This window comes from Xenopus laevis, chromosome 2L, assembly GCF_017654675.1.
Source record: "Xenopus laevis strain J_2021 chromosome 2L, Xenopus_laevis_v10.1, whole genome shotgun sequence".
NCBI classification, from domain to species: Eukaryota; Metazoa; Chordata; class Amphibia; order Anura; family Pipidae; genus Xenopus; species Xenopus laevis.
This window is the reverse complement of record NC_054373.1, coordinates 88,018,169-88,032,917: the sequence shown is the minus strand read 5'-3', so window position 1 is coordinate 88,032,917 and position 14,749 is coordinate 88,018,169. Positions and strand designations below refer to the sequence as shown.

Genomic DNA, 14,749 nt, shown 5'->3' with positions numbered 1-14,749 from the left:
TACAATTTGTTATTATTGCTACTTTTTATTACTCCTCTTTTCTATTCCGACCCTCCCCCAGTCTCTTATTCAATTCAATGCATGGTTGCTATGATCATATATACACTAGCAACCAGATTGCTGAAATTGCCAACTGGAGCCTGCTTAATAAAAAGATAACTTAAAAGATAAAAAATTAAAATTGCAAATAGTCTCAGAATATCATTCTCTACATGATACTAAAATTTAACTCCTTTAAACACTGCATCTGTGCATCTACCAGTACTATATTACTATACTATACTACATTATATGCAGAAAATGTGCATACAAATGTGTGTTTATAATTTTAGGGAAACTGAATGGAATAGCTGCATATTATAGAAAAATATAAACTGCAAAAAAGCCCAAGGTCTGTTGATCTTGTAAAGAGCAGAGGTTATCCGTTCTAAACTTCAGCTGGTTGTGGGTTCATAAAAGCAAGTTACAGGAATCATATTTGAATACATTTTGCTGTCTAATGAAATCCCAGATACTTAACACAACTAAGTTCATATTGTAGAATCTGTAAACCATTTGCACACTATGCCTTCACCTCTCATGCTAGTCTGTATGTTGTTCAGTACTGTACAATGAGGAAATTCCGACTCTTTGTACTTGTGTACAATGATCCTGTCGTTGAAGGGTTAGAATTGCCCAAGTTGACTGTGCATGTCAAGATTGCTTAAACTTTATTAGAAACAGGAAAAGATTATGCACTTAATAATTCAAGATTTGTCCTTGTAAAATGTGTGCATGATGTGGGGCAGCTTTTGTCCAGCTTCCAGAATGTATGTATATGTAAAATAGAAAAAAATCTTTCTAATAGCGGTTAAAACATTCTGTATTTAACCACTTTTTTTAAAAAATTGTCTTTGCAGAATTCCTAAGCAGTTGACAGAAAACCTGTTTGCAAAACCAAAAGAGGATCAGCAAGCTAAAGGTATTAATGTAAACTCGCTTACACTGACCCCTCAGCACAAATTCAAAGTCTGCCTTTATTGCCATGTGATTTTTCTTTCCTATTTTCAAATGAGCAATTGTAAACATGCTATTGATGATATATTACCTGTAATCTAACAAGGAGGCTGCCTTGTCTGCCCCGACTCCCCAAATATGTACTGTTTGCATACAACACTCTTTTGTGATTAAAAAAAATCTTAATCACTAAATAGACAATGGAACCTCCGGGATCATACATATGTATTGACCCCTTTTGCTAACCAGTTGTATATTTCACCTTTGATGTGAAATCTGTGTTTGGGAGCTATAGGATTCGGGTTTAGATATTCGTTGAATACCATGACATTGACAGTCAAGTAGAAATATATAAATAAGCCGCCAGAAGGTGGGGGAATTGGAGGGAACTGACATCATGGGTGGGGACAAGGACAAAGTTTGGGCCCCCCATCCTTCTGTGACCTAATGGGTAAAGCATTGCCCCTGCCTGATTCATCCAACCATATTTATACATTATACATTAGTTCTACATTAGTTCTAAATTCATAACTTGAGCATAATTTTGTATTCCAGGAAAAGGGAAGAAAAGAAAACAATGTGATGATGATGAAGAGGCAAGTGAACAGCCACAAAAGAAACTTTCATCAAAAGAGGTTTGTTACTTTTGTTTTATAGATATAACTGACGCTAAGTAATACTGGTCACACACATTGGTTATATTTTGCTGTAAGGCAAATACCAGCAGCTTTGTTTACAGTTCAAGATACATCTAAGCAGCAAACCTGGTTTTCACATTGGCATTACCGATAAAAAGTATTTGCCCCCTTGAGAGTTTTTATGGTTTATTGTCTTAGAACATAGAATTACCGTAGATTTCATCTTGGTTTTTGACACCGTTCAACAGATGTAGCCATGTATTTGTCAAATGCCTCCCACAAAATAATTGATTGCAAAAGTATACACTACACTCCTTTACACCTTTGACAGCAATTACAAACTTGAATCTGTGTGGTTAATCAGCTTTGCACATGTGCACACTGCAATATACCTGCTCCCCCCATTCTTCTCTGCAATGCTGCTTGAGCTTTGTCATGTTGCATGGGGAACGTGAATGAACAGCTTTTTTTCAAGTGCAGGCACGAAATTTCTCTTTTGGATTGAGATCTGGACTCATCTGTTTTGGCAATGATGGGTGTGACTTAATTTTCCAACCCCGATAATTAGGATTTTTCACATGGTGATCGAGTGTATTTGTTGCAAAAAAGTTCACCTCCTTAACTGCCAACAGGAATTTATTTAATTAAAAGTAAGTTTAGTGATTATAGCCTGTGATAATGTCGATTTAGCACCATGGACTGCAGTCCGCTCAACAGTGGCTCTTAGATATAGATGGAGTAGCTGGAGCCAGTAAATGTATACACACATTAAAGGGGTTGTCCATCTTTTTGCTAAGCCCTACCAGATAGAATTGATTAAAAAAAAAAGTCTCCTGTATGTGCTATTTATATTTAGGGTAAGGACACACAGTTTGGGGAGATTGACGCTCCGAAGAAGAGGCAGTTTGTCGCCGGGCGACTAATTTCCCCGAATCTGCCCGTTTGTCCTTACCCTAAAACTGCTTATCTGACCCCTGGCATTATATGTAGAGTTGTAGAGCAGTTGTGGGAAAGCGAGCCAGAGAGGAGAGTGCAGCATTGCTACTACACTTGCACCAGCTGTCCTTATTCATTTGGGTATTGTTAAATCTTGCTGAAACTGATCCATATGAATTATGTGTTCATGTGATTTAAAGTTATTTTTTGTTTCCCCAAATTGATCTAATTGTTTCCATTATTTTGCAGAGGAGAAGGCAAGAACGCGAGCAGCACTCTAAAAAAGTTGGTGTGCGCTATTATGACACTCATAATGTCAAAAACAAGAACCGCAACAAAAAGAAAACAAACTCCCAGGACCAGCAGAGCAAACACAAAAAACTGAAGCAGAAACACTGATGTCAAACTGTTTTGCTATTAAAATACTTCAAACTTTTTCAGAATGTCCTTCACATTTATTAAAAGCTTCATCTTTGTGTGTGATAATCACCGCATCTTACTACAAATGAAGCTTTTACACTGGTACCTCTTAAAATCTCTGTAAAACATGAAGGCTTTTCCTGCTTCTCTGCTTATACTATACGTGATACCGAGAACATAAATTTTTAGTGGCAAGTATAAGCAATACAGGTTAAAGGAGAAGGAAAGCTACGGAGGCATTTTAGATTAGCTGCAATAGTGCAAGCTAGAATGCTATATTTATTCTGTAGAATGTTTTACCATACCTGAGTAAAAAGCTCTAGAAGCTGTTTGTGTATGATAGCAGCTGCCATATTAGCTTGCTGTGACATCACTTCCTGCCCGAGTCGCTCCCTGCTCACTCATAGTTCTGGGCTCAGATTACAGCAGAGAAGGGGGGGAGCAAACTGAGCATGCTCATACCCGGGCAAGGACGTCTGAGCTGAAGGCAGGAAAGAAATGCAGTATTTCTTTGGACAGAGGACTCAGAGCAGCATTACTTTGGGGGTTTACTGGTATATTTAGGTGGACCTTACTGATGAGGCTTACTTAGTTTTAACCTTTCCTTCTCCTTTAAGTAAGAGAAGCGGTGATGAGGACTTGGTTTTGTTGAGTTATCTTTTTAACCTATAAACGTGGCACCCTTGTAAGGCCTGGCCATTTTGCATCATGATGTGACACACATCTGTTGTAAAAATTTGTAAATAAGGAGTCAGAGAAGAATGATTTATAAAAGAAAATTATTACAAACAATTAAATTAAAAGGTATCATACCAGCTACAATCTACTTGCTCCAGGACTACTAGGGTAGCAAAAAATTTTCATAATACAGTTCTAAAAAAAAAACAGCAGCAGTATTTTCCATTTGTGTAACTGAATAACTAATATGCAGATGAAGGGCAGTGTTCACTACGTCCATTTACCCCAAATGTTTAAAGGGGACATCGTGATAAAATTGCAATTGTTTATGTTAAAACCTGGTGCCTCTTCTCCCTCGTCTTGCAGCTCTAGTCAGTTGCTCGCTGCAGGTCTTTGAAAGAATCAGTGAGTTCTGATCCATGCTTGTCGCTTTCTGATACACCTATGTATTTAAAGCCCGGAAAAGACCAGCAAAAGACGCTTTCCTTCGATTCAGAATTCAGAGCCCAACTGATTCTTTCAATGTCCTAAAAACAGAACATATAGGGGGGTTATCAAAGGTCGAATGTTGAGGTTTTTTTTTATACCGTGAATTAACTCACAACTCGAATAGGAAAAACTCTATTCTGTGAGTTTTGGCGGGAAAAAACTGAAATCACTCAAATTGATTGAGTTTTTGGGCAAAAACCTCAGAAAAAAGTTCGAACATGATGCAGGCTATTAACATCTTCGATTGGTTCAAGGGACCTCTGCCGTTGACTCCTACCAACAGGTTTTAGACGGTTTTATTTTTGGATTCAAGCTGTTTCCAGGATTGAGGTATAATAAATCTTGTAAAATTTTAGTTTTTTTAAAAAAGAAACTCGAAAAATTCAAGTTTTTTTTTTTTAACTTAAAAATGTGAGTTTTTTACTGGGGTCAACTTTTCTAACAATCAATTCTGAATGATCATTACTAGTTTTGGGCATAATCACTAAAAATACATCAAACTGCATCGAATGAATACAAATCTTCTGAATGGATCCACTAGTTTACAAAGGTTCTATCTGAAATTTTTATTGAATCAACATGGGGATTCCGAGTTGGATCTTTAATAAATCTGTCAGAATATTGCACTCTTATTTGGTCTAACATCATGTAACAAAAGGCTGAACTTCTACAAACCTTTCTGTTTATGGTGATAAATAGAAAACAATAACCCTTCCTAAATTCCCCCTAATGAGTTTAAAGAAATCTTGACTCTTGGATGGTAGTCGGCTTTCTTTATGGATCCACATTGTAAGATTTAGTGAAGACTGCGTATTTTGTTTTTCCAAGAACATATCCAAACCTTTTTTGGAGACTGATTATTGTATCTGCCAAAACAACTTTCCTTACCAGTGAATTCCACAATTTTATAGCTCTCACTGGGAAGAGCCATTACTATGTCTACTCTGAAGGCAATGGCTAATTTCATGTGATGAAAAGGAAAAGATTTTCTTGTTACATAACGTAAGTGAATTGATCCGCGCATAAGTCAATTTTTCCATTCTACTAACAATGGAAATAATAGTGTTGTTTCCTGTTCTGTGTGGCTTTGTGTCTGTAAAGGGAAGACATGTTTTTGGTTGTCTGCATTGTTGAGGAAACACTTGTAAGGAGCCTGTCTATCAGCTGGTCTACAGTGAAAAGCTCAACACCCACAAATCCATAAACAGAATGGTCAATGTTGAAGAGTTACAGCAACTGAAAGCCTCCTGTGTTTAAATATCTTTGCAGGGTGGTAGTCTACAATGGATCAAATGAATGAATCCAGTGTTTGTTTTTACAACCCAGTAATATTGAACCAATAGGTCGGGACCCAAAACTGGGTCCCCATAATCCTTGGTACCACTTCTTTAATAGACAATAGAAATGACAATGATTTATGGAGTTAATTCCATACCAGATCTTGGGTCCCGTGGCTAAATGCAAGATTTAAACTGCATCCCATTCAAAAAGTCTTTCCTGTGTTACATGGTTACTGTAAGACGCACCGGGAGATCCCGGCACGTCTCTCCCCGGGTTCTGGAGCGCAGGCGCACGAGCAAGAAAAAGGAGGGGGCTTTGTGGCTTGAACAGGGGGCCCCTGGGGGCGACAAGGAGCCCTGATACTGTGGCACCAGTGGGCCTAAACACTGACTGTCCTCCCCGGTAGATATCTGACTGAACTGGCACTTTTTTGAGCTTCTCTCCAAACAGGTTTCCATAATCGCTCATTACGATCCAATCATTGGCCCAGGGACCAAACAGTTGTAGAGCCCGATTTGGCCCAGAATGTAGGCAGCCTCACCAAACAAGCAGACCTTCATATGCAAGGGAACATGAAGCATAGGCTCTGCTGCTGCATATTTTTTGCAGGCTGAGAGAAGCTGATCTGCTCCATGACCCATCTCAATTGATTTGAATTAGATCCACATGCGTGTGCTCACATGCAGCAGAGTGGGAGCAGAGGCCAGCCCAGGCAAATGGAGCAGGCATGGAGCGGAGCTGCTCTCGGCATGCAAAAATATGCAAGCAGAGAGCAGCGGGGCCTATACTTCATGTGCCCATGGCCTAAGTGTGCGTTATTGACTAACCACTAAAACCCCTTGCAAGCCGAGGATCAGAGAGATCTGGAGGATGCTAGCAAGCCACAATTCTTCATCTACTGTTGCTCTGTGTCTTAAAGGGAAACTGTACCCCCAATAGTAGATCGTTTATATCAAATGAAATGGCACATTAAATAATCTTATTAAACTGTATTATATGATTAAGTATATATTGCCCTTTTACACCTCTTGCCTTGAACCACCATTTCGTGATGGTCTGTGTGCTGCCTCAGAGATCACCTGACCAGAAATACTACAACTCTAAGGGGCACATTTACTAAGCTCAAGTGAAGAATTAGAATGAAAAATACTTTGAATTTTGAAGTATTTTTTTTGGCTACTTCGACCATCGACTTGGCTACTTCGACCTTAGACTACGACTTTGACTTCAAATCGAACGATTCGAACTAAAAATCGTTCGACTATTCGATAGTCGAAGTACTGTCTCTTTAAAAAAAACTTCGACCCGCTACTTCGCCACCTAAAACCTACCGAGCACCAATGTTAGACTATGGGGACCTTCCCCATAGACTTTCTAAGTAATTTCTGATCAAAGGCAAATCGTTTGATTGATGGATTAAAATTCGTTCGATCGAATGAAATACGGTAAATCCTTCGACTTCGATAAGGATTTTACTTTGATGGTCGAATAACGAGGGTTAATTAACCCTCGATATTCGACCCTAAGTAAATGTGCCCCTTACTGTAACAGGAAGAAGTGTGGAAACAAAAGACAGAGCTCTGTCTAATTGGCTAATGTGACCTAACATGTATGGTATGTTTGTGTGCACCGTGGATCCTACGATCCTAGGGGACGGCCCTTATTTTTTAAAATGGCAGTTTTCTATTTAGGGTCACCAAATGGCACATACTACTAAAAAAGTATATTAATTTGGAAATGGTTTATTTACATGAAGCAGGGTTTTACATATGAGTTGTTTTATGCAATATAGCTTTATAGAAACCTGCATTGTTTGAGATGTATAATTCTCCTTTAAGCAAATGGATTTTTAAAAAAAGGAACTCTGATGGCATCTGTTCAGTTGCACATGCTATATGTCTGCTCTTAGCACTGTGTAATATGTTGATACTTTATAAAAAAAGAATATTAATAATCGACAGATAAGTCCCTCGAGATAAAATTGGACAGCTTTTATTTGAAAGTTTTTGTGTGTAGTAGTGTAATGGTTGCCATCTGTGTTTTGTCGTTTGCTCATTGCCTGGTTATTGTTTCCTGGCACATGATTCAGTATTGGTTACTGAGAAAGAAAATGTGCAGCTCTGTGTAGCAGAGACACAAGCGAGGAGTCTACACCCTAGAAAAGCATCAATTTTCTGTTAGCATGCATCATATGCACTCCAAATTGGTCTGGCATGTACTTCAATGCAAACAAGCAGCTTACAGGTTTTTGTTGTTGGAATTTTGTCAAGTTTCCATAATTTGTCTTAAAAGCATATTTCTCCGAATCCGGTTTAGTATATTTCACAAAAACATTTGATTATGAAATCATTTCAGCCATGATGCAATGTTTAGCTTCAATCGTAGAGATGTGCCCATTAGCCATCTGAGTGGCACTGACACTTTTTTAAAGGGGTGGTTCACATTTAAGATAACTTTTCTTATGTTATAGAATGGCCAGTTCTAAGCAACTTTTAAGTGGGTCTTCATTATTTCTTTTTTTTTTAGTTTTTCACCTTCTTATGACTCTTTCCATCTTTTAAATAGGGGTCAATGATCCCATCTAAAAACAAAGGCTCCAAAAGCTACAAATGTATTGTTATTGCTACTTTATACTACTCATCTTTTTATACAGATCCAGTCCTATTCATATTACAGTCTCTCATTCATATCAGTGCATGGTTGCTAATTTGGGTAATTTGGGCCAGATTGCTGAAATTGCAAACTGGACATCTGCTGAATAAAAAGCTAAATAACTCAAAAACCACTAATAATACAAATAATGAAAACCAATTGTAAATTGTCTCAGAATATCACTCTCTACATCATACTTAAAGTTAACTCAAAGGGGAACAACCCCTTTAATTATAAGAATTATGTCCATATTATTCAGAAAGGTGTTGGGCTGAAGAACTAGTTATTCGAGTTTAGCAGAACTCTTTAACTTCTAGCCCAAAATTACCAAGTGTGACACTCATGCAACTACAAGAGCCAATTGCTATAGTGAAAAGGTAATGTTGCGTTGGATAATTGATGTGTCTGCACCTATTCATTTCTTTGTACCGGTATGGGATCCGTTATCCAGAAATATCCGAATTACAGGAAGGCCATCTCCAAAAGACTCAATTTTTATCAAATAATTAAGATTTTAAAAATGTGTTTCCTTTTTCTCTAAAGAAACACTACTTTGTACTTGATCCCAGCTAAGCTTTTTTTAATCCTTAGGGGCAAAACAATCTTATTGGGTTTATTTAATGTTTACATTATTTTTAAGCAGACTTATGGTATGGAGATCCTAATTACGGAAAGATCCCTTGTCCAGAAAGCCTAGGTCCTAAACATTCTGGCTAATAGGTTGGGTGTCAGATGAATGATCCAATATATCTTATAGGGGGGGCTCCTTTCCTAGCATATGTATTAAAGCTCACTCAAATAACTGATTCCAGTACACATAAAATCTAACAAAATAACTGCCTTTTGCACAAATTCTGCATGTAGAAAGACATTATGTCTGAGTGAGCTCTAATACATCTTCTAGGCAAAAGGAGCAGCCTATAACATATATTCGATCATTTATCTGACACCCAACTCCTGAATGAAGACGGCATGAGGAGAAACAGATGCTGAGAGAGGAATAGGATATGAAATCAATTTACACGTATATGCCACATGTATATCTACCCACGTAGTGTATTTGCTTAAATGCCCGTGTGGCTTTTAAGCAAATAGGTCAGACTTCCAGGGCAGTAAAAATAAGGATCCAAGAGCACAAAAGCAACATTAGAAATTTTAAAGAGAATACACAAACCGACACTTCAGTTTCTAAACATTTCTTTATTCATAAACATAATTCGATGCAATTATGTTGGTGCGTTCTTGAAGAAGCTGCCCTTGATAGACGAGGAGATGATAGACTTAGTAGACTCCTGCAAATTGAAGGAAGATGGATCAAAAGATAATGTACACTTTATTCTGATGGCTTAAATGACTCTTGGAGTCTGAAGCCATACCTGTAATAGTTAACTAACCTGACTTTATTTTACTTTGCAGACCTTGAAAGTAGAAAATAAATGCTACATTTACGGCAGAAATAGGGTAAGAACTTATAGCTCTAAGTAAATCTAAAAAATGTCTTAAGCGGTTTTAATTGTTTTTAAGGGATAAATTTTGATAGACCGAATAACTGATATTGTCAGCTCATGATTTTTTGTACTTTTAGCTTTTAACAGGTTGTCGTTACTGTCTTAATGTATGGTTGAATAAAAATTGAATTCTTCTGTATTCTAGTATTTGTATCCAATGATTTTTGTACAAAAAACACGATTTATCATTTTAACACACGTATCTAATATGATATACAATGAATCACTTTATATGATGGACATTGCTACAAGCTTGCACGAATTGTGTAGTACTGGCACTGAATCTGCATCCCAATGAAATTGGATTCTAATTGAAAATTGATCACTGAATATTGAATGACATTTAGTTTTTATCTTTTGCATCTATTTAACTTTTTACCATCCGTGATTGGATGATGAAAGTCACCTGGGTGGGAGGGGTGTGCTTAAAAGTCTTCACTGTGTGTCTGTTTTATACACTTGAGAAAGGGCAGTGATGGCCCGAAACATGTTGTGTCTTGCAGTAAATAAATAAAGAATTCGCAGTAAATCTGCATTGAAGTGCTCTCCTTTCGTTGATTGATTGTGCTGAGAGAGGAATAGTGAATATAAAGTAGATTATTTCAGAAATTTACAGAATTTTCAATTGATTGTATTTAGAAAGTTTCTTATTTCAGTATGCTGAAGCTTATATTAAATTAAAATTTTTGCGATAGTTCCCCTTTAAATAAATAGGAGTACCCAATAAGATAGGACTGTTTCTCTCATAAAATAATGCATGTTTGTAGATATGACTTAAAGGAGTACCAAACCCTTGCTAATAAAAAACCCATACCCCCTACCCTACATTGACCCCTCTCCCTTCTCCCCCCAGCCTAGGTAGTACCTAAGGTAAATGCCCCTAACACTTTACTCACCCCTCAGTGCAGATTCAGGGCATAGGAGTTCACAGGCACCATCTTCTTCTCTTTGGTAATCTTTGGGAATAGATTGGCGTGTTAGCGCATGCACAGTTGGAGCAATCTTCTATTGTTGTTTCGCAGCAAGTGGGCATGTGCCGAAATTCACGGAAATTGCAGAAGCGCCGGAAGAAAACCCGAAGATTACTGAAGAGAAGAAGATGGCACCCGTTTACTCTGATGCCCTGAATCTGCATAGTAAAGTAAAGAGTTAGGGGCATTTACCAAAGGTACCACCTAGGGGCATTTACCAAAGGTACCACCTAGGCTGGGAGAGAGTAGGGAGGGGGGTCTATGTAGGGTAGGCGTTTTAATTAGCAAGGGTTTGGTTCTCATTTGAGGTGTCTTCAGTTGGGCACAGTAATTGTAAGTGCCAGTTTCAACCCCCTCTACTCCTAAATTTGTGTAGCCCAAGCTGCAGCCTTTGATCTGTTAAAGTGCAACTCTTATCATCCCACCACTAGCTAAAGGATGTTATGTATAAACATTGTTTGTGCTGGGTTTTTGAGGCATCATGTAGGGCAGTAATAATCCATAGTAGACAGGATTCAGTTCACTTTTCCATTGTTCAGTAGTGCATCCATGCAGTTTGACTCTAGGAGAAGACCTTGCATCACGTATTGTAAAAGTACAAGGCCAGAGCTAAACAACCTGGTCATCATACAGGGATATCTATGCAGGCAGCACATGTACCTCTGAGGCAAATTTGGAGAGCCATCAAATGTTGGTTTCCCATTCCTCTGGATCAATTAGCAGTTAAGACAGGTTTTATATAGACTTAAAAGGTTGAACTTGATGGGTGTGTGTTACTGTTACCTCCACTGCAAAACTTTTGCCTTAGAGAAGCTTCCCACCTTGCCTAGTGGTAGAAAGGTTCTTAATACTGGAGATAGCAAGAGATGGAAAATCACAATTCATGGATTAAAAAAAGATGTGTGGCTTGTGTGGCTCATGGACAGAGTTTGGACAACAGGGTATGACACAGGCTTATTTTTCATTGGGCTCCATTTTCCTGTGTTCTGTTTGTCTAATAATTTAGGTCCCCTGGGGGGGAAGGGCCTTGATAACTTGACGTTAACGTAATATGGCACCCCATGACTACCAAAAGTCCCCCTGTTCACAGTTACACACAATACATTCCCAGATACGTCACATATTTATCATATTTTTAAATATTCGTTCTTATTCATCATAAAGTTTTATTGTACTTCATGCATTTATATAAAGTTCTTCACTTTTTAAATTTTTATATCAGATAATAATGGCAAATTAATGAGATGAAAAAACATCCCTCTGAGGTATTATAAAGCCCCAAGCAATTCCTGGATGCCCTACCTATTCATTCCTGGCAGGTAATAAATTAGGATCAAGTAAAGGGGTCCTCCAACTAAAAATCAGATTTTTGCACAATGAAAGAATATATTATGCTAAGCAGTTTTGTTGTAGGTTCTTTCTGTTTAAGGGCAGAGACACACGGTCAGATTCGGGGAAATTCAGGGAGATCTAATCTCCCCGAACTGCCTTCCCGCTGGCTAGAAAAATCGACGGCGGGATGGCACTCGGAGCGATTCGTTTTCCGAAGTTGCCTCATGAGGAAACTTCGGGCGACTTTGGAAAACAAATCGCTCCGAGTGCCATCCCGCCAGCAATTTACATTCTAGCTGGCGGGAAGGCAGGGGAGGCAGTTTGGGAAGATTAGGTGCCCCGAAGAAGAGATTTGTCGCTCCCCAAATCTGAGTGTGTGTCTCTGCCCTAAAGGGTCTGACTCTTAAAACAATGTAACAAGAGTCAGGTCTCATCCAGTTCATTTAATTCGCTTTTATCAGCTAATATGCAACATTGTTTCCGGAGCCAGAGCCAGGAGTGCAGAGAATATAAATAGCCGGACACATATTGCTTTTATAATAAATTAATTGACAAATAACTGCAAAACCATTGGGATTTTGTAATCAATGTATCCTGGAGATTTGCTTAGAATTTGATTTTTTCACTGTGCAAAAAAAAAAGAAAAGTTTTTAGGTGGAGGACCCTGTTACATATTTGCCATTTGGTTTTGAGCTAGAAAAGTTTAGAAATGACATCTATGAAAATAGTCTGATTCCTTTTCATTTGCTGTCATTTCTCTTAAAAACACGAACCAGCAGCCATGCATCAACCCAAAGGAAAAATACACCCTTGAAGAGTTTCCGTAAAGCATAGTTTATTTTGTCTCTGTTTGAAGTCTTTTTTAAATGTGAGTATGGAGTGATTGCTTGCTTTAGCTGGATCCAGGAAATGAGAGAAACACTATTTATTTGAAATGTAGTAATGGAAATGCCTGTAAAGGAAGTTGATGATCCACCATGTATTGGTTTTGTTTAAACAGCAAAGTCTTTTCTAGTTATAGATAGTTGTATTTATTGTTGGATAAAAGCAGTAGCATCATATACAGATAATTCACTGACTGCCAGTTTGGGGGTCAGAACTAAATATGCTTTTACTCACAATGTAACTGAGTTGTTCCTCTTGATCGGCAGAGGATTTTAACCTAAAAACTTGACTTTTTAAAGGGGAAATAAAGGTCATCATAAAATTAGGGCAGAAATACTAACACTAACAGGACAAATACCCTGGGCCAGTACATTTACAATGAGTGTCATGCCGCCATTTTGTTCTGGTTTCCCAGGTATCCGTTGCACCCTGAGCAAAAATGCTCAGGGTAGTGTAGGGGATGCTTGGGACACTGTAACACAGTGAAGGCAGGGGGTGCTCCTTATCTGGACCCTCTTCCCCACACTGAATATTGTAACCAACCTCTCTGGCACCTCCACATGACTTCACTGTGCAAATGAGCATGTGCACGTGTGATGTCCCTGTACAAACAAGCATGTCACACGGGAGGGGTGACCAGTCGGGTTGTCTAGGGCACCTGGCTGTAACAAGACTTTGACAGCACCCCCACAAACAAAACTTCTAAGAGGCCCGTCACACATAGCAACATCGGCCCCCCTCCCTGCACACAATTGCGCTTCTGCCCATCATTACTGTCATGTGAATTTTTTTTTTATTAAATGCATCCGTTAATAGTGCTGCTCCAGCAGAATTCTGCACTGAAATCTGTTTCTCAAAAGAGCTAACTGATTTTTTTATATTTAATTTTGAAATCTGACATAGGGCTAGACATATTTTCAGTTTCCCAGCTGCCCCAAGTCATGTGACTTGTGCGCTGATAAACTTCAATCACTCTTTACTGCTGTACTGCAAATTGGAGTGATATCATCCCCCTCACTTTCCCCCCCAAGCAGCCTAACAACAGTTCCATCCTAAAGTGCTGGTTCTTTCTGAAAGCACATGACCAGGCAAAATGACATGAGATGGCTTCCTACACACCAATATTACATCTAAAAAATACACTTGCTGGTTCAGGAATTACATTTTATTTTGAAGAGTGAATTATTTGCAGTGTAAACAATGTAATTTAGAAATTAAAACTACATCATAAAAATCATGACAGAATCCCTTTAACCAGGCAACACAGTAGTGGAGATTTCAGTTCAGTAGACCCCGTAGTCCAAGCCCCCTGTCCCTCTGGTCCTCCCATAACTGCAGGGGTCTGCTTCCTCTATAGTTATGCAACTGCTATAACAATATGGTGTCATGGCATATACTACCCCAATCTGGTATTTTTTTGGAGAGTAGGAGCGCTAGCACGGGGTAAAAAAAATAGGCAGAAAAAGACGCCTATTATATTTTAGATTTCTATACATTAATTGAACTTTATGTTCAAAAAATAATAATAATGGTGGTAATGAATGGATTTATGTAAAAGTTAAAAGCTGTATTCATTTTTGCTATTGCATGTGCCAGTGGCACAATATTATATAGAAATACCTGCGTGCAACTAGACCTATCCTTATAAAGATTTTGTTTTTGAAGATCTCAACTGTAGTTAGGTACTCCTTCGATAAAATTTCACACAAGCAGCACACTAAGACCGACAAGCTGCCAATTGGACAGGCCAGACTTGCATAATTGCACACATGGCCTTTCAGCAATGCTTTGATAAGTGGTGTAAGAAGGATACCCTGGTAATAATCACTCTGCAAGTAATACAGAGACTTGGATGGGGCTGCAGCAAATGGAGCTTCAAAAGAATTTTTGATATTAAAAATATTGAGGTGTTTCATTTCAGCATAATGAGCAACCTTTTAACATTTCTTGTGTCAACTAAGGA

General features: G+C 38.3%; 1 protein-coding gene across 1 annotated transcript in view; it reads left to right on the top strand.

The window, feature by feature from the left end:
* gnl2.L (guanine nucleotide binding protein-like 2 (nucleolar) L homeolog) overlaps positions 1-3,006 on the top strand; it is a 38,671-nt gene extending 35,665 nt beyond the window's left edge. The window contains 3 exon segments of the mRNA NM_001087044.1: positions 900-961; positions 1,552-1,631; positions 2,820-3,006. Of these exon segments, the coding sequence (NP_001080513.1) occupies positions 900-961; positions 1,552-1,631; positions 2,820-2,969 (292 nt within the window). The 3' untranslated portion in view covers positions 2,970-3,006.
* Positions 3,007-14,749: the final 11,743 nt, after the last annotated feature.